The sequence below is a fragment of the Schistocerca piceifrons genome, chromosome 7 (genome assembly GCF_021461385.2).
Source record: "Schistocerca piceifrons isolate TAMUIC-IGC-003096 chromosome 7, iqSchPice1.1, whole genome shotgun sequence".
In the NCBI taxonomy this organism is placed as follows: domain Eukaryota; kingdom Metazoa; phylum Arthropoda; class Insecta; order Orthoptera; family Acrididae; genus Schistocerca; species Schistocerca piceifrons.
This window is the reverse complement of record NC_060144.1, coordinates 522,663,297-522,684,786: the sequence shown is the minus strand read 5'-3', so window position 1 is coordinate 522,684,786 and position 21,490 is coordinate 522,663,297. Positions and strand designations below refer to the sequence as shown.

The 21,490-nt window shown below is 42.0% G+C and overlaps 1 protein-coding gene across 1 annotated transcript in view; it reads left to right on the top strand.

Moving 5' to 3' along the window:
• The first annotated feature begins 20,354 nt into the window (after positions 1–20,354).
• Positions 20,355–21,490, top strand: part of LOC124709061 — a 387,186-nt gene continuing 386,050 nt past the window's right edge. The window contains exon 1 of the mRNA XM_047240710.1: positions 20,355–20,423. Within this exon, the coding sequence (XP_047096666.1) occupies positions 20,366–20,423 (58 nt within the window). The 5' untranslated portion in view covers positions 20,355–20,365. The remainder of the gene's footprint in view (positions 20,424–21,490) is intronic.

The following is a 21,490-nucleotide window of genomic DNA, read 5'->3' as shown; positions in this document are numbered from 1 at the left end:
TACATCAGGCATTAGTCGAGTCCGTGCCACGTGTTGCGGCAGTTCTGCGTGCTCGCGGGGGCCCTACGTGATATTAGGCAGTTGTACCAGTTTCTTTGGCTCTTCAGTGTGGATGAGCCACGACTAAGGTTGCCTACTTTTTTACAGGCAAGTAACGTAAGTTGTTTCAGGGAGAGGTAAATAAAAATGTGCACGACGATGCAGGGGAGACAGACGGTTTTTAAATAAAGAATACTCGGCACTTGTAAAATTAATGTGATTACCGGTATTAAATCAGAGTTAGTTACTTCCCATTTAATGTATGCGAGACTTATTTGGGAAAAATAATGTCGTCGAGGTGATGTGCATCATTTCGAATGCACTATTCACGTCTCTTCTCCATATCTCCCATCACATGGACCAATGTCTCTGCTAGGATGGCAGCAATTTCTAGAATGATTGCATTCTTCAACTGCTCCAAATTTCGCGGTTTATTGTTTAATTATAGACAAGGATCTTGAGGTATCCTCACAGATAAAAGTGGCGCACTGGAGATATGGGATGCCAAGGAACTTCGCCAAAACGTGAGATAATCTGTCTAGGGAAACAGCGTCAAAGAACTGCCATCGAAGTGTTCACGGTGTGTGATGTATCGCCATCCTGCCGGAACCAAATGTCTTTTAAAGAGATTCTTCATCTTCTCAGTTATGATTTCAACAACGTTTCAAGTATATGAATGTGTCGACCCAAATTAACACTGACTGCGGGCCCATTTTCTTCGAAGAGATGCGGCCCAATAACGCCGAAAGAGTCAAGAGCACACCATACTGTGACTTATTCAGAGTGTACAGGACGCTGGTGAATGAGGTGCTCAGGACCCTATAACGCAGGTTTTGCTTATTGACGATCCCGTTTAAATGAAACTGAGTTTCGTCGCTCATCAATAAAATCACATGATCACTAAAACTCACTTGTCTTCTACACGCAAAGCCTTTGCTTACAGCAAAGTTAGTTAGCTTCAGTTATTGCACAATAAGTTTATACGGGTGGAATTGTAATTTACTTGTATGCAAAATTCGTCTAGCCGAGTCACGACTGACCGCTAGCTCACTTCTGACTATTACTCCACTTACCCTTGCAACGATTTCTGGCGTTGTAACGCTGCGTCTCGGGCCTTTTTGACAGTCAATTTTTAATTTTGAAAAGGATAAATCAAAAAATTTATATTAAAATTTTGCTTGGGAAATGGAATAAAGTGCAGCAGCACTGCATTTTTGCCAAATCTACTATGAATAAACTAAGAATTTACAAGTGGTATAAACATTTCAAAGACGTTCGAGAAGACGACGACCGCCCTGGACACCCTAGCGAGTCAGTTAGTGATGACAATGTGGAAGAAGTAAGGAAGTGGTTCTGGAAAATTGCCGAGTTACCATCTGAGTGGTTGCTGATAATGTCAGCATATCCTTTGTCTCATGCTAAGTGAGTTTTCGGATGTTTTGGGTGTGAATTGTGTAGAAGCAAAGTATTTCCTGAAATTATCAAATTTCAGCAAAACACAGTTTTGCATAGATATTGCTCAGGAACTGCTGAATGAAGTCAACAGTGATCCAGAACTTCTAAAGAAGGGTATAACGGGTGAAAAAGCATGGGTATATGGGTATGATGTCAAAACCAAAGCCCAGTTGTCCCAATGGAAACTGCCTGAAGGGCCAAGCCCAAAAATATTTGACAAGTTCCATCACATGTTAAGGTCATTCTCACTGTTTTCTTTGATTACAATGGTATAGTGGATCATGGATTCCTACCTAATGGTTGTGTGGTTAAAATGGACCAATAGACGGAAGTTATGTGGAGTTGTATGAAGCAATCCGAAGAAAATATTCGAATTGTAGCAAACTCACGGAAATTGTATCTGGATAATGCTCCCACTCACACCTCAGAGCTTGTTTGTGGTCTTTTTTTTTTTTTTTTCAAAACACAAAACTGTTTTGTTGCTTCACCCAGTGTATTCACTGGACATGGTCCCCTGCAACTTCTTTCTATTCCTGAGGCTGAGGAGAACTGTGAAAGGATGTCATTTGGCCACCATTGATGAGATAAAAGCAGAATCACTGCAGGAGGTGAACACCATAACAAAAAATCAGTTCTAGAAGAGTTTCCAAGATAGGAACTACGTTGCCCGTTGGTCTGAAGTGTGCCACCCATCTGAGGATTATGTTCCGACTCAAAATAAATCCGCGTCAACCGATATTAAATTCTACATTCTCTTCGTAGCTGCAATAAGACTCACCACTTCTAAAGAAACTGTCATAGACCAACAAACGGTGTTGCAAGTCCCGCTGTTCCGTTGCAACTAAAATAGCGGCTTGTGTAGAGAAGAACTACCCCATCACTATCCCCTCCCACTACCACTTTTAGTCGTGGTTTTCAATTATTATTTATTTTATTTTTTATTATTTAATTTTGTATTATTCTGGCGTTTAAAATGATTGAACTCAAATGCAAATCTAATCAAATTAAAACTATCTTTGGCTAATTGAGTCTTCAATTAAGTCAATAAAAATTACGTACTTGAAAAATCATGTAAAATATTTTTTAAATATTGAAATTTGAACTTAATAACCACCACAATGGTTCATATTTTTTTAGTTAGGTTCCTCTAGCGGGATTGTCTGTTGGCGAGTATAATTTTGGGGCGTGATTTACGCCTTATCGGACTTCATTTTGTGAAAAGTGTAATTTCTGATGCAGGTTCTGAGAGCAAACCAAACGTATTATACTGATTGGTGCCGATAATACGCGATCATTCACTAACAGACATCCCCACACAAAGGAAGCCACAATTAATCATCAAATTCATGAAAAAAGCTGACGAAAAAAGTCCTAATAACAAACACAATGAAATAAAATAGTTATTATTATGCAAAATAGCACAAATAACAAAATCTCTACGTAACGTAGACCAAGCAATATGTTTTATGACCGTACCAGACAATGGCAGACCAGGAAGAGAGAGAGAAAAAAAGAAAAAGTTGCGAGTCCTTGTTCGCTTAAATTACGTAGATATTCGCAGAGTCTTTTGTCAGCTATAAAATCGTCTCAGCGCTACTGCACGAAAACACACAATCACGAAATCCGCTAACACTTGGGGAAACACTATCTCATTAGTATGCAGTTCAAACAGTCCATCTTCCGTGTGTCATGCTGTATGTTTCTGTAAATGAAGTATTTTAAAAAGTTGTGTATTTATTTTTTCGTACTCCCGGCAAAAAATGTCAATTTTTGGTTATGTTTAAAAGTTCGGTAACTGGTGCTGCATTATGTTTTGTGTTTAGATAAATGAACAATTACTTTTGTAATTTAAATACGACGAAGTTCTGTCTCTCTGTATTCCCGCCGGTTTGCCCGTAATCACCGATAATTCTCTACCGGTAAATGCTGAGGCGAGGCGAACAGAAAGCATGTAGGATGCAATTTATTTCAATTGTTTTGTGACTTATTCACTTGCGTCTAAACGTATACGGCCACTTTCCGGAGGTATTTTTCGTGAAAAATATTCATCATCATTTGTTAATACTATCTGGATGGATTACCACGGGACCTGGAAAGCCATCTATAACGGCGCCGAGGTGGATGCCGTGTTTCTTGACTTCCGTAAGGCAATTGATACAGTTCCGAACTGCCACCAAACCAACAAAATACGAACGTACGGAATATTAGACCAACGGGGTGACTGCATTGTTACTAGTTCCTAGTAAACAGAACACAGCATCTCATTCTCAATGGAGAGAAATCTTCAGACGAAAAACTGACTTTGGGCGTACACTAAGGGAGTGTTCCAGGTGCATTACTTTCCTCAATATACGTACATCTACATCTATACTCTGCAAACACCGTGGTGGATGGCCGAGCTACTTCTTGTTCCAATCACGCATGGGAGCGGGATGAATGATTGTTTGACTGCCTCTGTGGGTGCAGCAATTATTCTAATCTTATCCTCAAGATCCCTATGTGAACGATAACGCAGAGGGTTGTATATACCTAGAGCACTCATTTAAAGCCGGCTCTTGATACTTTGCTAAGAGACTTTCTCGCGATAGCTTACGCCTATCTTCGAAAGTCTTCCGATTCAGTTCCTTCGGTATCTCTGTGATACTCTCCCACCGATCAAACAAACCTGTGACGAATCGTGCTGCCCTTCTCTGTACATGTTCAATATTCCCTGTCAATCCTATTTGGCACGGGTCCAACACACTTGAGCGATATTCTAGAACCGATCGCACGTGTGATTTGTAAGCAATTTCCTTTGTACATTGATTGCAACTCCCCAGAATTCTACCAATAAACCAAAGTCTACCACCTGCTTTACCCACGACTGAACCTATGTGGTCATCCCATTTCGTATCCGTGCAAAGTGTTACACCAGGTATTTGTATGAGTTGGCCGATTCCATCAGTGACTCATTGATATTATAATCATAGGATACCACATTTTTTTCCGTTTTGTGAAGTGCAAAATTTTACATTTCTGAACATTTAGAGCAAGCTGCCAGTCTCTGCACCACGTAGAAATCTTATCAAGATCTGACTGAAAACTTATGCAGCTTCTCTCAGATATTACTTCATTATAGATAACTTCATCATCTGCAAAAGGCCTGATTTTACTATTAATATTGTCTGCAAGGTAATTATAGATATACAGCATCAAGAGCAAGGGCCCCAACGTACTTCCCTGGGGCACACCTGAAATTAATTCTACATTTGACGAAGACTCTCCGTTCAAGATAACATGCTGTGTCCTCCCTACCAAAAAGCCCTCATTCCAGTCACAAATTTCACTTAATACCCCATGTAATCGTATTTTTGATATACATGACATAGGAGACAACATCGAAAGTTACACGAGGCTTTTCGCGGATAACGCTGTTGTATATACACTACTGCCCATTAAAATTGCTACACCACGAAGATGACGTGCTACAGACGCGAAATTTAACCGACAGGAAGGAGATGCTGTGATATGCAAATGATTAGCTTTTCAGAGCATTCACACAAGGTGGCGACACCTACAACGTGCTGACACGAGGAAAGTTTCGAACCGATTTCTCATACACAAACAGCAGTTGACCGGCGTTGTCTGGTGAAACGTTGTTGTGATGCCTCGTGTAAGGAGGAGAAATGCGTACCATCACGTTTACGACTTTGATAAACGTCGGATTGTAGCCTATCGCGATTGCGTTTTATCGTATCGCGACATTGCTGCTCGCGTTGGTCGAGATCCAATGACTGTTAGCAGAATATGGAATCGGTGGGATCAGGAGGGTAATACGGAACGCCGTGCTGGATCCCAACGGCCTCGTATCCCTAGCAGTCGAGATGACAGGCATCTTATCCGCATAGCTGTAACGGATCGTGCAGCCACGTCTCGATCCCTGAGTCAACAGGTGGGGACGTTTGCAAGACAACAACCATCTGCACGAACAGTTCGACGACGTTTGCAGCAGCATGGACTATCAGCTCGGAGACCATGGCTGCGGTTACCCTTGACGCTGCACCACAGACAGGAGCGCCTGCGATGGTGTACTCGACGGCGAACCTGGGTGCGCGAATGGCAAAACGTCATTTTTTCGGATGAATCCAGGTTCTGTTTACAGCATCATGATGGTCGCATCCGTGTTTGGCGACATCGCGGTGAACGCACATTGGAAGCGTCTATTCGTCATCACCATACTGGCGTATCACCCGCCGCGATGGTTTGGGGTGGCATTGGTTACACGTCTCGGTCACCTCTTGTTCGCATTGACGGCACTTTGAACAGTGGACGTTACGTTTCAGATGTGTTACGACCCGTGGCTCTACCCTCCATTCGATCCTTGCGAAACCCTACATTTCAGCAGGATAATGCACGACCGCATGTTGCAGGTCCTGTGCGGGATGCAGAAAATGTTTGACTGCTGCCCTGGCCAGCACATTCTCCAGATCTCTCACCAATTGAAAACGTCTGGTCAATGGTGGCCGAGCAACTGGCTCGTCACAAAACACCAGTCACTACTCTTGATGAACTGTGGTATCGTGTTGAAAGTGCATGGGCAGCTGTACCTGTACACGCCATCCAAGCTCTGTTTGATTTAACGCCCAGGCGTATCAAGGCCGTTAGTACGGCCAGATGTGGTTGTTCTGGGTACTGATTTCTCAGTATCTATGCACCCAAATTGCGTGAAAATGTAATCACATGTCAGTTCTAGTATAATATATTTGTCCAATGAATATCCGTTTATCATCTGCATTTCTTCTTGGTGTAGCAATTTTAATGACCAGTAGTGTAGATAAGTCGCAATGCGAATTGCGGGAAGGCCTGCACAGTATTGACACTTGGTGAAGGGATTGCCAATTGGCTGTCAACATAAACAAATGTAACGTATTGTGTTTACATAGAAGGAAAGACGCAATTCTGTATGCTTACATGATTGCAGAACACTCATTGGCAGCGGTTACTTCCATTAAATATCGCGAAGTGTATGTACTGAGCAATTTAAAATGGAGCATGTAACTAATCGCAGGGAAGGTAGATTCCACACTCAGATTCATTGTTAAACTCTCGGTCGATCGATATCTGACTGCTCGTCAGAATGGGATCCGTACGAGGTAGAACTGATGCAGGAAACAGAGAAGATACGAAGAAGAGCATCGCGTTGCGTTACAGGTTCATTTAGTAAACACGAAAGCATCACAGAGATGATCACTCAGCTACAGTGACAGACGCTACAAGAGAGGCCTTCTGTGTGTCGCTGTGGTTTACTCTTAAAATTCCGAGAGTGTACCTTCCTACAAGAGTCAACCAATATACTGTTTCCTCCCACATGCATCTCGCGAAAAGACCATGAAGATAAAATTAGAGTTCCCGGCTCACACGGAAGCTTACCGGCAACCGTTCTTCCCCCGAACCATTCGCGACTTGGACGGGCAAAGGGGAAGGTTCTAACACCGAAATTGCAGATAAAATACTTTCTGCGCCAGCCAAAAATTTTCGCCGTTTAATATCTGTTGATAACTTGTACTGTACTTACGATTCTGAAGCTGTAAGCTGTCTTACAGAAACTATATTTAATAAGTAATCGATATAATAGTGTATTTATTTCTGACTGTATGTAATTGATTGAAATTGTAATGAAAATATTGTAAATTTCTGGGTAACAGGCAAGGGAACTTTATTATTTAATGTATCGATAGCTAACACTTGGTTCAAGAATCGTAAAAGAAGGTTGTATTCATGGAAGAATCCTGGAGATACTACAAGGTATCAGGTAGATTATATAATGGTAAGACAGAGATTTAGGAACCAGGTTTTAAATTGTAAGACATTTCCAGGGACAGATGTGGACTCTGACCACAATCTATTGGTTATGAACTGTAGATTAAAACTGAAGAAACTGCAAAAAGGTGGGAATTTAAGGAGATGGGACCTGGATAAACTGACTAAACCAGATGTTGTACAGAGTTTCAGGGAGAGCGTAAGGGAACAACTGACACGAATGGGGGAAAGAAATACAGTAGAAGAGGAATGGGTAGCTCTGAGGCATGAAGTAGTGAAGGCAGCAGAGGATCAAGTAGGTAAAAAGACAAGGGCTAGTAGAAATCCTTGGGGAACAGAAGAAATATTGAATTTAATTGATGAAAGGAGAAAATATAAAAATGCAGTAAATGAAGCAGGCAGAAAGGAATACAAACGTCTCAAAAATGAGATCGACTGGAAGTGCAAAATGGCTAAGCAGGGATGGCTAGAGGACAAATGTAAGGATGTAGAGGCTTATCTCACTAAGGGTAAGATAGATACTGCCTACAGGAAAATTAAAGAGACCTTTGGAGAAAGGAGAACCACTTGCATGAATATCTAGAGCTCATATGGAAAACCAGTCCTAAGCAAAGAACGAAAAGGAGAAGGCTGGAAGGAGTGTATAGAGGGTCTATACAAGGACGAGGTACTTGAGGGCAATATTATGGAAATGGAAGAGGACGAAGATGAAGATGAAATGGTAGACATGATACGGCGTGAAGAATTTGACAGAGCACTGAAAGACCTGAGTCGAAACAAGGCCCCGGGAGTAGACAACATTCCTTTAGAACTACTGACGGCCTTGGGAGAGCCAGTCCTGACAAAACTCTACCATCTGGTGAGCAAGATGTATGAGACAAGCGAAATACCCTCAGACTTCAAGAAGAATATAATAATTCCAATCGCAAAGAAAGCAGGCGTTGACAGATGTGAAAATTACCGAACTACCAGTTTAATAAGACACAGCTGCAAAATACTAACGCGCATTCTTTACAGACGAATGGAAAAACCGGTAGAAGCCGACCTCGGGGAACATCAGTTTGGATTCCGTAGAAATATTGGAACACGTGAGGCAATACTGACCTTACGACTTATCTTAGAAGAAAGATTAAGGAAAGGCAAACCACCGTTTCTAGCATTTGTAGACCTAGAGAAAGCTTTTGACAATGTTGACTGGAATACTCTCTTACAAATTCTGAAGGTGGCAGGGGTAAAATACAGGGAGCGAAAGGCAATTTACAATTTGTACAGAAACCAGATGGCAGTTATAAGAGTCGAGGGGTATGAAAGGAAAGCAGTGGTTGGGAAGGGAGTGACAAAGGGTTGTAGCTTATCCCCGATGCTATTCAATCTGTATATTGTGCAAGCAGTAAAGGAAACAAAAGAAAATTTCGGAGTAGGTATTAAAATCCATGGAGAAGAAATAAAAACTTTGAGGTTCGCCGATGACATTGTAATTCTGTGAGAGAGAGCAAAGGACTTAGAAGAGCAGTTGAACGGAGTGGACAGTGTCTTGAAAGGAGGATATAAGATGAACATCAACAAAAGCAAAACGAGGATAATGGAATGTAGTCGAATTAAATCGGGTGATGCTGCGGGAATTAGATTAGGAAATGAGACACTTAAAGTAGTAAAGGAGTTTTGCTATTTGGGGAGCAAAATAACTGATGATGGTCGAAGTAGAGAGGATATAAAATGTAGACTGGCAATGGCAAGGAAAGCGTTTCTGAAGAAGAGAAATCTGTTAACAGTGAGCATAGATTTAAGTGTTAGGAAGTCGTTTCTGAAAGTATCTGTATGGAGTGTAGCCGTGTATGGAAGTGAAACATGGACGATAAATAGCTTGGACAAGAAGAGAATAGAAGCTTTCGAAATGTGGTGCCACAGAAGAATGCTGAAGATTAGATGGATGATCACATAACTAATGAGGAGGTATTGGATAGAATTGGGGAGAAGAGGAGTTTGTGGCGCAGCTTGACAAGAAGAAAGGACCAGTTGGTAGGACATGTTCTGAGGCATCAAGGGATCACCAATTTAGCACTGGAGGGCAGCGTTGAGGGTAAAAATCGTAGAGGAACACCAAGAGATGAATACACTAAGCAAATTCAGAAGGATGTAGGTTGCAGTAAGTACTAGGAGACGAAGGAGCTTGCACAGGATAGAGTAGCATGGAGAGCTGCATCAAACCCGTCTCAGGACTGAAGACCACAACAACAACATGATAGCAACGACGAAATGGCAGTAACTGTGCCGTCGTTTATCTTTGCGCATGCAGACTCCGGAGGAAGCGTTGCAGCTTTATTGATGAAGAGTGCGGAAGTGTTTGTTGGGCGCTCCCGCCGCCGCGGTGTCCAGCTATGCTCGCGCCAGTGTAGACGCGCCTGGTTCGTTAACCAGGGAGTATTGACAGCACGTAAGGAGTGGACAGGCGGAGGATGTTGCAATTCTAGCTACTGCCTGTCCCGTAATTATTCGTCGCTCTGGAGACGACTCGGGGTTCTCAAAGAGCAACAGCTCAGCATTGTCGTCGGCTACATTCTCAGTCGTCCGCACAGTTACAACATCGTAAGACTGTCAAGTGACAGATATAATAATGTAGAGGCTTTAGCCAGTTGATTTACTTTCACAAAGAATGACTAACTTGAATAATAACATGCAATAGTTAAAACTTGTAGGGCACCTATGCTGTCGCCGTTCGGTGTGGCCGAGCGGTTCTAGGCGTTTCAGTCTGGAACCGCGCTACTGCTAAGGTCGCAGGTTCGAATCCTGCCTCGGGCACGGATGTGTGCGATATCCTTAGGTTAGTTAGGTTTAAGTAGTTCTAGGGGACTGATGACCTCAGATGATAAGTCCCACAGTGCTCAGAGCCATTTGAACCATTTGAACCTATGTTGTCATTGTCCTCAGACATTATAACCATCGGGGTCCCTTTTCCTTTCCACGAAATCACCGAGTGTCGTAAGAATATGAAAACTGATTTACTATTTACTGCCAGTTTTTTGCTATCGGGCGGGCAACCGTTTAATTATCCCGTTATCTTGGTATTATCAACAATTTTTGCAGTAAATATTACGTGTTACCCTTTTTCCCTCTGCGCGGTTCGTGAGCGACTGCACTATATTCCACCCATTTCAAAATTATCATCAGTATTTAGCTTAAGTTTAGAATAGATTCTTTCTTCAGAAGAGTCTGTTGTACACTTTTCTCCATCTAACCTGTGTTATTTTCCTTCGGTAACGATAGCCTTACCCACTGAAAAATTGCATTAGGCATACGCCATCACGGTCAGTTATATCGTAATGCAGCAGGCCGATTAGGATGGGGGAGGACACAAGGTGACAGTGATATAGAAAATACCCTCCCCCTCCCACCGCAAGGTGACTTTCGCAGTGTAAATGTGGATTTAGATGTAGCACTGCTCCAGCATTCGGTTTATACGATTCAGAAAAAATCGCGTAGAAACCTCACTCAGACAGCCAGCAGACTGGTTTCAATTGAAAAGAAAGAATGCATAGTTCCGTCTGTATGCAAACCCGCAACGGACTCCATCGACTGTTTTCATCTGGTTGCTCCCCCAGACTGGTTCTCCAGCAGACTAAATCGAATGTTTTCCATCATTATTTGGAAGATTATGATGATGATCGTTGAAAAGCGCTGTGATGCTAAAAAAAAAAAAATAAAAGTGACTGAAGCAGTGTACTAATAACATTCGGATTTTATTTCTTTTCCACTCTAGTGTAAGTTTAGGATAAATAAAGAATCAGGAAATCAGCTAGCTGCCTAAAGGCCCCAGTAAACGATCAAACGGGCTCGACAAAATCGCTCTTATCTGGCCGCGGATTTGCCAATCAAGCCCGTACACGTTCAAACTATGTTTGTCAGTTTAGTCTCACTTTGAAGCAGACGCTATCCGAGTGTATTTTGAGAGTAGTGAGAGCGGCAACAAATTCAGAAAGCGCAGTCCCGGTCTTGACTTTGGTACTGTGTTTAAAGAAGAAGAATTGGTACTGTGTTTAAAGAAGAAGAAGAAAACAAGACTCTGGTTCAGGGAATGACTTAAAATGAGAGGTTTACCCATGAAAATATGCTAAAGGAAATATTATTCAGAACCCAATTATTACATCAAAGTGCTTCGAATGGACAATGAAACTTTTTAAATCTTATTAAGGCCCTCCTAAAAGAACAAACTTCGGTATTATCTAGCCACAGATGTGCTAAACAAACCCGTACACGTACTAAGAAAGCTTGTCAATTGAACCTTAATTTCAAGCACACGTTTCGTGTATGCTGAATATTGGCACACTTTTCGTGTATGCTGTATATTGGCACTAGTGGGAATGGCTACAAATGCATATAAAACAAGACGCTGGTCCAGGGAATGGTTTAAAATGAGAAACATACAACTGGAAAACCTGTTAATGGAAATGTTTCACTCAGAACCTAATGATTACATCAACTTTCTGCGGATGGACAGTAAAACGTTTAATTACTTGTTTAGCGTTAGTTCACCCTCATACTCTTTTACTTGGTCCTCTAACGACAGGTCATTAAAATATCGCAACGTGGGAACATATTGCCCACATCGTCCGTGGAAGAACCGGAGAACTTCGATTTCTTTTATTTCATTCCACTCCGCTTGTATGTCACTGTATGCCTATTGATTTTGTTCATAACCTCTTCATGCGTAATATATGGCTGGGAAAAATGTGGTGCCTCTACCATTTTGATAACTGTCAGTGCAATTTTTTTCTATACTTGATCGTAGTTTTCACGGTAGTGGAAACTCGTGATAGGGTGAGATAAATTGTAATAAATGCTAGAGTAGCTTGGGTCAGTAACTTCTGTTAATCAATAGAACGAAAAACCAGTCCGAGTTGGAAGTTTTTTTACTATTTATTCATTCGATGACTAGTTTCGGGCCGAGACCCATTTTCAAATCATCATAACAAAGTCGAAAATGGGTCTCGGCCCGAAACTAGTCATCGAATAAATGAAAAATTTGCAGCTTGGACTTGGTTTTCGTTCTATTGAAAACAAGTTTTCACTAAACATATGCGGCGAAACATCGACACAAACAACGTCCGTCATCTTGTCAAACTTCCTGTCAATCAAAATTTCTTGCAAACAGTTCAAAAAATGTTCAAATGTGTGTGAAATCTTATGGGACTTAACTGGTAAGGTCATCAGTCCCTAAGCTTACACACTACTTAAGGTTAATTACCCTAAGGACAAACACAAACACCCATGCCCGAGGGAGGACTCGAACCTCCGCCGGGACCAGCCGCACAGTCCATGACTGCAGCGCCTAAGACCGCTCGGCTAATCCCGCGTGGCTGCAAACAGTTCGAACAAGATCTATGCTTAACAAACACGTCAAAGTGCACCGTACACGATCAAATATTTGGGAAGCATAGTTATGTTTGACAAAATATTTGATCGTGTACGGGGCCTTAAGCTGGGTAGGACGTGAAAATTTTTTAAAAAATTCGATTTTTCAAAAATATGCCTATTTTGTAGCACACATCTTCCTGAATAGTTTGATGATAAAACATATATATGTGAGAGATTATAAGGCACGTTATTTGGTCTTAAGTGCTCAAGATGCAGCGCCACACCCCTTTGCACAGCATTCTTCTGTCATACGTAGGTGGATTTCGCTCTGTAGAATTCGAATGTTTATATTTGCACCAGAGAGTGTCACACGTGAAACAAAAGACTATTTATATCGATATTTTCTCTGCTGCTATCGACGTGTATAGACCTAGAAGGCTGATACAAGATTAGTCAGGAAAAAGATTGTCTAATGGGAAGGAAATAAAAGGGAGAGGGCAACTGACGAATGCTGAAAATGATAAGCTACAGACATATTATGGCTTGGCAATAGGAAGGAATACAGGGGACTTGAAAAATATGAGGCAAGCAGTTTGGGCCTTATACTTCCACAAAATGTCCACAGACAATAACCCTATCCACAACTTGTGCTCAAAAGGAAGTGAATCATGGTGCGGCTACCAAAGGTCAGTTGCTGGTAGTGAAGAATATCATCACAGAAATTCTCTACCAACTCCGCCGGCCGGTGTGGCCGTGCGGTTCCAGGCACTTCATCAGTCTGGAACCGCGTGACCGCTACGGTCGCAGGTTCGAATCCTGCCTCGGGCATGGATGTGTGTGATGTCCTTAGGTTAGTTAGGTTTAAGTAGTTCTAAGTTCTAGGGGACTGATGACCGTAGATGTTAAGTCCCATAGTGCTCAGAGCCATTTCTTCTACCATCAAAACTATATTCAGGTACCTTGCAAATGAAAACTTATTGAAGAAATGTTTTCATGGCGGTACCCAAACTCAAATGAAAGTTTCAACCAATGTGTATGGGAAAGATAGTAAAAAACCATTTTAGTGGGAATAAATCCACTTGTTATTGATGTTTATGATGCATTTTCATGTTTTAATGATGGTGTCAAAGCAGGAAATAAGTTTTAGAGAAAATGGAAGTTATCAGAGCTTTGTATGCGATAGACAGGGAGCGTGCGAGGTGATAAAATCAAGGAGAGTGCATCATATGAATGTGAAAAGGAAGAAAACTGAATTATAAAATGAAAAACAACCTGTTTATGGTACTGGGCGGTTCTAAAAGAATGCCAAATACAGCATACACTTTAACGGCCACTTTCCGTAAAACACAAATTTCTGTACTTATGTACATGTAACATCCAAAATAAATGTCCTATTACTTTCAAACTTGGTATGCTTATTAAACACAAACTCCTTAATTCAAAACTCTAGAATTTTCCAAATACATTAAAAAGTGTGTTAAAAATTGAGATAATTCACTATAAAATTTGAGTTTTTTGTAAACATGAAATTTAAAATGTAACTGCTCATTCATTTTTTCATAAAGTAAATAAATTATAGAGTTTCATACACCTGTAAGTATGGTTTGTATGCTGTGCAAAATTCATCTAAGAATCTCTGTCACTTATTAGGAAAAGTGTACAGGGTGATTTAAATTAAAGTTAAACTTTCAATACACTGTAGAAATAACACCACTGGTCAGAATGACGTCAAATCTCAACGGGATATTATCGGAGAAGGGCAGAAGAAAAGAAGGGCAGAAGAAAAAAAATCGTGTGGAAATTGATCAATAGATGGCGCTGTATGTGCGAGAATACGTAAATGAAAACACCTGTCATGCGCACTATCCACTGAAAGATGCCAGGTATACGGCTTTTCCTCCTTTCTCGTCTGCGACGTTCGCCGTGACTGTCTCAAAGCAGGATCGCGCTCTGCTTCTAAAGCTGTATTACAAGAATGATGACCCTGCACACATCGCTCTGCAGAAGTTCCGGACGCTGAAGGGTTTGAAAAAAGGTGTCGGTCGGATGACTGCCGTAGGTCTGGAGAAAATGAATCGCAAATTCGAGAAGACGGATTCTTTTGGTGTGCAACCTGGTCGAGGGAGGAAACGAATTGATTCGACGTCCGTGGAAGGAGTGGCCACGGCAGTGCAGGAGGAGACGAGTGGTGGTGTGCAAACGTGTAGTGCACGCAGAACTGCCCGAACATTGAACATACCCGTGAGCACGGTGCATAAAATCCTACGAAACATCCTTCTTTGCTATCCATTCAGAATTACCCACGTGCACGAGTTGCTTCCTGTCGACCTGCCAGCAAGAGAGACTTTTGCTTTAGAAGTTTTCTCGCGTGGAAGTGGACAATGGTTCGCCGTGGAAGATTGTGTGGACAGACGAAGCCCACTTTCAACTGACAACGCAACTCAACCAGTACCATTTCAGCCTGGAAAAGGTCTCTGTGTGGTGCGGGTTTACGGCACCATTTATCGTAGGGCCATATTTTTCCGAAGAGACAGGTGCTTCCGGTCCTGTTACCTGTACCGTCACTGATAAGCGCTATGCCTATCTTTTGCGCAACCACGTCTTTCTAGCTCTCCAACAGCGTGGATGTGTGGAGGGGATCATTTTTATGCAAGTTGGCGCATCTCCGCACACGGCAAATTCAGTTAAGCTGCTGCTGAAGCGCTATTTCGGAAATGCTAGAATTATCAGCCACCATTTCCCTACAGTCTGGCCGTCACGATCACCTGATGTTAATCCGCGTGGCTTTTGGATGTGGGGCTACCTGGAAGATGTTGCGTTCAGTGTTCCGATTGCAAACTTGGCTGCATTGAAGCTACGCATTGCGCAACACATTCTGAACGTGACCCCGGTAACACTTCGATCAGTTGTGGAACATGCTGTTTCTCGATTTCAACTTGTTGCAGAAAACGGTGGACAGCACATTGAACATATTTTGCGCCCTCAGGACAATTAAAAGCCGATTTTTGCCATCCGATGTGATATGACCTTGCCGTGGTGCATGGGCTCACGTAACTAACAGTATCACACCTGTACACCCACGCACACTGACAAGGAGAGGCCACGACGTTTGGAACGCGGATTTACAGCAAACTTCGTACACTCGTAGTAGTCCATTAGGACAACAAATGTGTAAGCAATAGCGCATACTTCTCAAGCGTTATTGAGAAAAATCGCAAAAAACTGAGTTAATGGTTCAATGACGAACTCAAACGGGTGTCTTCCAACGACCGTCCCGAGCAGATACAAAAAACGAAAACGAAAAAAAAAGCCGGCACGGTAGCTCAGCGTGTTCGGTCAGAGGGTTAACTGCCCTCTGTAATAAAAAAAACTGAGTTAATCGATCAACAACGAACTTAAACGGATCTCTTACGACGTCCGCCCCGAGCAGGTGCAGCAAACAAAGCGAACAAAATGAGATAAAAAAAAAAGTGGTTAGCGTTCAAGTCCCGTAATCGCTAGGTTGGTGGATCGAGTCCCACTAGTCAGTTTTTTTTTAAATTCCTAACAGTCATTTTCTTTACTATTTATATTACAATTGATGTAATGGGAAAAATACGTGTAATCGGATGAACTTTTATTAAATTTACAATGTTATTTGCCAATCTACAAATTTTTATTATCACAAATAATGTAATATTCATAACTACCGACTATTAAACGACCAAACGCATATACTGACATTGAAAATGTATGCTTGTCCGTGTCTTCAAAACTGTTCGTATTTAATCGAAAGAGACCGAGAAATTGCTACTCGTGAAGACGCTATTAAAATACACCCGATACTGCATGACCAATGATCAGCGCCGGTATTTAAGAAAATGCTGCGTTATGCATGGTTTGCTTCCAAATTATCGGCTGAAAGAGAGGTTTTTGAAAATGTTAACGAGGTTTGTTTACCATGGAAAACCTCAAAACACCTTGCGTGTGCGGAAACATAGCATTTATTCAATACAGCTGGTGTTGTTTAACTTTGTTTTTCATGTTTTTACGAAAAATACCATCCCGCAACTTGTTATCGTAATGTCGGAAGCGACGATTAATTTTACATCTTTCGAAAGCTGTCTGTGTCGGTCAAAACTTGGAGGTAACAAGTCGTTTCGGGCTCCTTGCAGGCATAAAGGATTTCTCAATCACGGACAAGCATACATTTTCAGAATCACTTAATGCGTTTGGCCGTTTATTAGTCGGTAGTTCTGAATATTATATTATTTGTGATAATAAAAATTTGTAGACTGCCAAATAACATTGTAAATTTAATAAAAGCTCATCCAATTACATGTATTTTTCCCTTTACAACTGTAAAATAAATAGCAAAGAATATAACTCTGTTAGAAATAAAAAAAAAAAAAAAAACTGAAGAGCGGGACTCGATCCAGCGATCAAGCGATTACGGGGCTTGAACGCTAACCTTTTTTTTTTTTTTTTTTGTAATCTCATTTTGTTCGTTTTTCGTTCCTTGCATCTGCTCGGGGCGGATGTCACAAGACACCCGTTTCAGTTCGTTGTTGATCCGTTAACTCAGTTTTGTTATTACAGGGGGCAGTTAACCCTCTGACCGAACAACCACTCGGCTGCTGGCGCTTCCAGATAAAAACGACCACGCACAAGTGTATATATTTGACGATCGAAATTATCTTGCGATTTTCTCAATAACGCTTGAGAAGTACGCGCTACTGCTTACACATTTTGTTGTCCTAATGGACTACTACGAGTGTACGAAGTTTGCATTAAATCCGCGTTCCAAACATCGTGGCTTCCCCTTGTGAGTTGTACAGTTTGTTTAAAGTCATACGTAAACCTTAGGTACTGTATGAATCATTTGTTTATGTAGTCGACCACTATTCAATTATGATGCTTACAGGGCCATCTATTTCTACATTTTGTAACTATTTATTTTCTGAAACTTCCTGGCAGATTAAAACTGTGTGCCCGACCGAGACTCGGGTCCCGAGTTCGAGTCTCGGTCGGGCACACAGTTTTAATCTGCCAGGAAGTTTCATATCAGCGCACACTCCGCTGCAGAGTGAAAATCTCATTCTGGAAACATCCCCCAGGCTGTGGCTAAGCCATGTCTCCGTAATATCCTTTCTTTCAGGAGTGCTAGTTCTGCAAGGTTCGCAGGAGAGCTTCTGTAAAGTTTGGAAGGTAGGAGACGAGGTACTGGCAGAAGTAAAGCTGTGAGTACCGGGCGTGAGTCGTGATTCGGTAGCTCAGTTGGTAGAGCACTTGCCCGCGAAAGGCAAAGGTCCCGAGTTCGAGTCTCGGTCGGGCACACAGTTTTAATCTGCGAGGAAATTTCATATCAGCGCACACTCCGCTGCAGAGTGAAAACCTCATTCTATTTATTTTCTTTCTGCCATATGTTTTCCCCCTTCTCGGACAATATTCCGTTGCGATTTGAGGTCATCCTGACCAGTGGTGTTATTTCTACAGCGGCTTGAAAGTTTAATTGTAATCACCCTGTACATGTAGCAACAAGTGCAGCCAATAGTGTTGTTGTTGTGGTCTTCAGTCCTGAGACTGGTTTGATGCAGCTCTCCATGCTACTCTATCCTGTGCAAGCCTCTTCATCGCCCAGTACCTGCTGCAGCCTACATCCTTCTGAATCTGCTTAGTGTATTCATCTCTTGGTCTCCCTCTACGATTTTTACCCTTCATACTGCCCTCCAATACTAAATTGGTGATCCCTTGATGCCTCAGAACATGTCCTACCAACCATTCCCTTCTTCTAGTCAAGTTGTGCCACAAACTCCTCTTCTCCTCAATTCTATTCAGTACCCCCTCATTAGTTATGTGATCTACTTATCTAATCTTCAGCGTTCTTCTGTAGCACCACATTTCGAAAGCTTCTATTCTCTTCTTGTCTAAACTATTTATCGTCCATGTTTCACTTCCATACGTGGCTACACCCCATACAAATACTTTCAGACTTCCTGACACTTAAATCTATACTGAATGTTAACAAATTTATCTTCTTCAGAATCGCTTTCCTTGCCATTGCCAGTCTACATTTTATATCCTCTCTACTTCGACCATCAGCAGTTATTTTGCTCCCCAAATAGCAAAACTCCTTTACTACTTTAAGTGTCTCATTTCCTAATCTAATTCCCGCAGCATCACCCGATTTAATTCGACTACATTCCATTATCCTCGTTTTGCTTTTGTTGATGTTCATCTTATATCCTCCTTTCAAGACACTGTCCATTCCGTTTGACTGCTCTTCCAATTCCTTTGCTGTCTCTGAGAGAATTACAATGTCATCGGTGAGCCTCAAAGTTTTTATTTCTTCTCCATGGATTTTAATACCTACTCCGAAATTTTCTTTCGTCTCCTTTACTGCTTGCTCAATATACAGATTGAATAGCATCGGGGATAGGCTACAACCCTGTCTCACTCCCTTCCCAACCACTGCTTCCCTTTCATACCCCTCGACTCTTACAACTGCCATCTGGTTTTTATACAAACAATAAATAGCCTTTCGCTCCCTGTATTTTACCCCTGTCACCTTCAGAATTTGAAAGAGGGTATTCCAGTCAACATTGTCAAAAGCTTTCTCTAAGTCTACAAATGCTAGAAACATAGGTTTGCCTTTCCTTAATCTTTCTTCTAAGATAAGACGTAAGGTCAGTATTGCCTCACGTGTTCCAACATTTCTACGGAATTCAAACTGATCTTCTGCCAGGTCGGCTTCTACCAGTTTTTCCATTCGTCTGTAAAGAATTGGCGTTAGTATTTTGCAGCTGTGTCTTATTAAACTGATAGTTCGGTAATTTTCACATCTGTCAACACCTGCGTTCATTGGGATTGGAATTATTATATTCTTCTTGAAGTCTGAGGGAATTTCGCCTGTCTCATACATCTTGCTCACCAGATGGTAGAGTTTTGTCAGGACTGGATCTCCCAAGGATGTCAGTAGTTCTAAAGGAATGTTGTCTACTCCCGGGGCCTTGTTTCGACTTAGGTCTTTCAGTGCTCTGTCAAACTCTTCACGCAGTATCATATCTCCCATTTCATCTTCATCTACCTCCTCTTCCATTTCCATAATATTGTCCTCAAGAATATCGCCCTTGTATAGACCCTCTATATACTCCTTCCACCTTTCTGCTTTCCCTTCTTTGCTTAGAACTGAGTTTCCATCTGAGCTCTTGATATTCATGTAAGTGGTTCTCTTTTCTCCAAAGGTCTTTTTTTTCTGTAGGCAGTATCTACCTTACCCCTAGTGAGATAAGCCTCTACATCGTTACATTTGTCCTCTAGCCATCCCTGCTTAGCCATTTCGCCCTTTCTGTCGATCTCATTTTTGAGACGTTTGTATTCCTTTTTGGCTGCTTCACTTGCTGGATTTTAGTAAGAGAAAAAATTTTACATGTAAAAAGAATTATTTTGTTATGTTTTTGAACTTCCACTGTTGCGAGTGTGAATCCTGAATCCTTCCTGGCCATGCTGACAAAGTTTCATGAATTTATTTGTAAAGGTATAGACAGTGGAAACTGAAACGTCCTGCGGCGCCTCTCCTACCCCGGGCTCTGCTGGCGTGGTCAGCTGGCGGCGTGTCCTGCTACGGAAGTGCGCGACGCGACGCCGCTGCCGTGCCGCGCCAGCACTGCGCTGGCCGCTTGCCCAGCCCGCGCCGCGTCTCGCGTCGCAGCTCCGGGCAGCCAGTCGCCGACGCTTCGCCATGGTGGCAGAACTGCTGAGCCCGCTCTCCAGCTGGATACAGCTCACCCTCCACGACAGTGAGTACACCACGCACTCGTTACCTGCTCTTCGTTTCTTTTGTATCGGCTTCAGGAAAAGCTCATTTCACCTATGGTGTCGCCGCCAGACACCACACTTGCTGGGTGGTAGCCTTTAAATCGGCTGCGGTGCGTTAGTATACGTCGGACCCGCGTGTCGCCACTATCAGTGATTGCAGACCGAGCGCCGCCACACGGCAGGTCTAGAGAGACACCCTAGCACTCGCCCCAGTTGTACAGCCGACTTTGCTAGCTATGGTTCACCGTATACAGACGCACTCAACTGCAGAGACGACAGTTTAGCATAGCCTTCAGCTACGTCATTTGCTACGACCTAGCAAGGCACCATATTAAGTTACTATAATCTGAACAGATAATATTGTGAATCATGTACCGTCAAGAGCGACGTTAGTGGATTAAAGTGAAGTATCAAACTAATTACGTCTGCTTTCTGAATTCTAATTCCTTGTCATGTTCCAGACCTCACGTCAGTATAGTTCTTCCCTCCTCACGCCAGCCTGCGTGAGCTAAAACGCGTGCATTTCGGCCTCCAAGCGTAACACGGTGTTGGCTCTTCTGCCAACACTACATCACCATTCAATAATATGTGACACTCGTCGATTTTCGCTACCGAAACAAAACGAGTGGCGAAAAGTCGCAGGAAGAGTTGGCTCATTTGAAAAATTGAAATGTCGAACTTTCTAAATGCCAGATCTCAGATTTGTCAGGAGAATGAAACAACAATCCATCTCTTTCTGTACATAGCATACTTGTATCCAAAACATTGAGAAGGTGATCTGATACTACAGAATTAATTTGCTCTCCTCATTACTGCAAAAAAAAGAGAAAAATTAGAAAGTGAGTACTTTATTAGGACGTTTCAAATGCCATACATGTAAGTGAATGATTCTAAGCGTGCGCGTTTTCTTTAAGAAAAAATTGGTGATAATCTCACACTAGATATAATGCACGACAATTATTGAAGCTTTCAGTACAGCTGATTACTTATTTAACTTTAAAACTACATAGAAATTGACAATCTGAGCAGTTCTCTTAGGTTGTTAGCA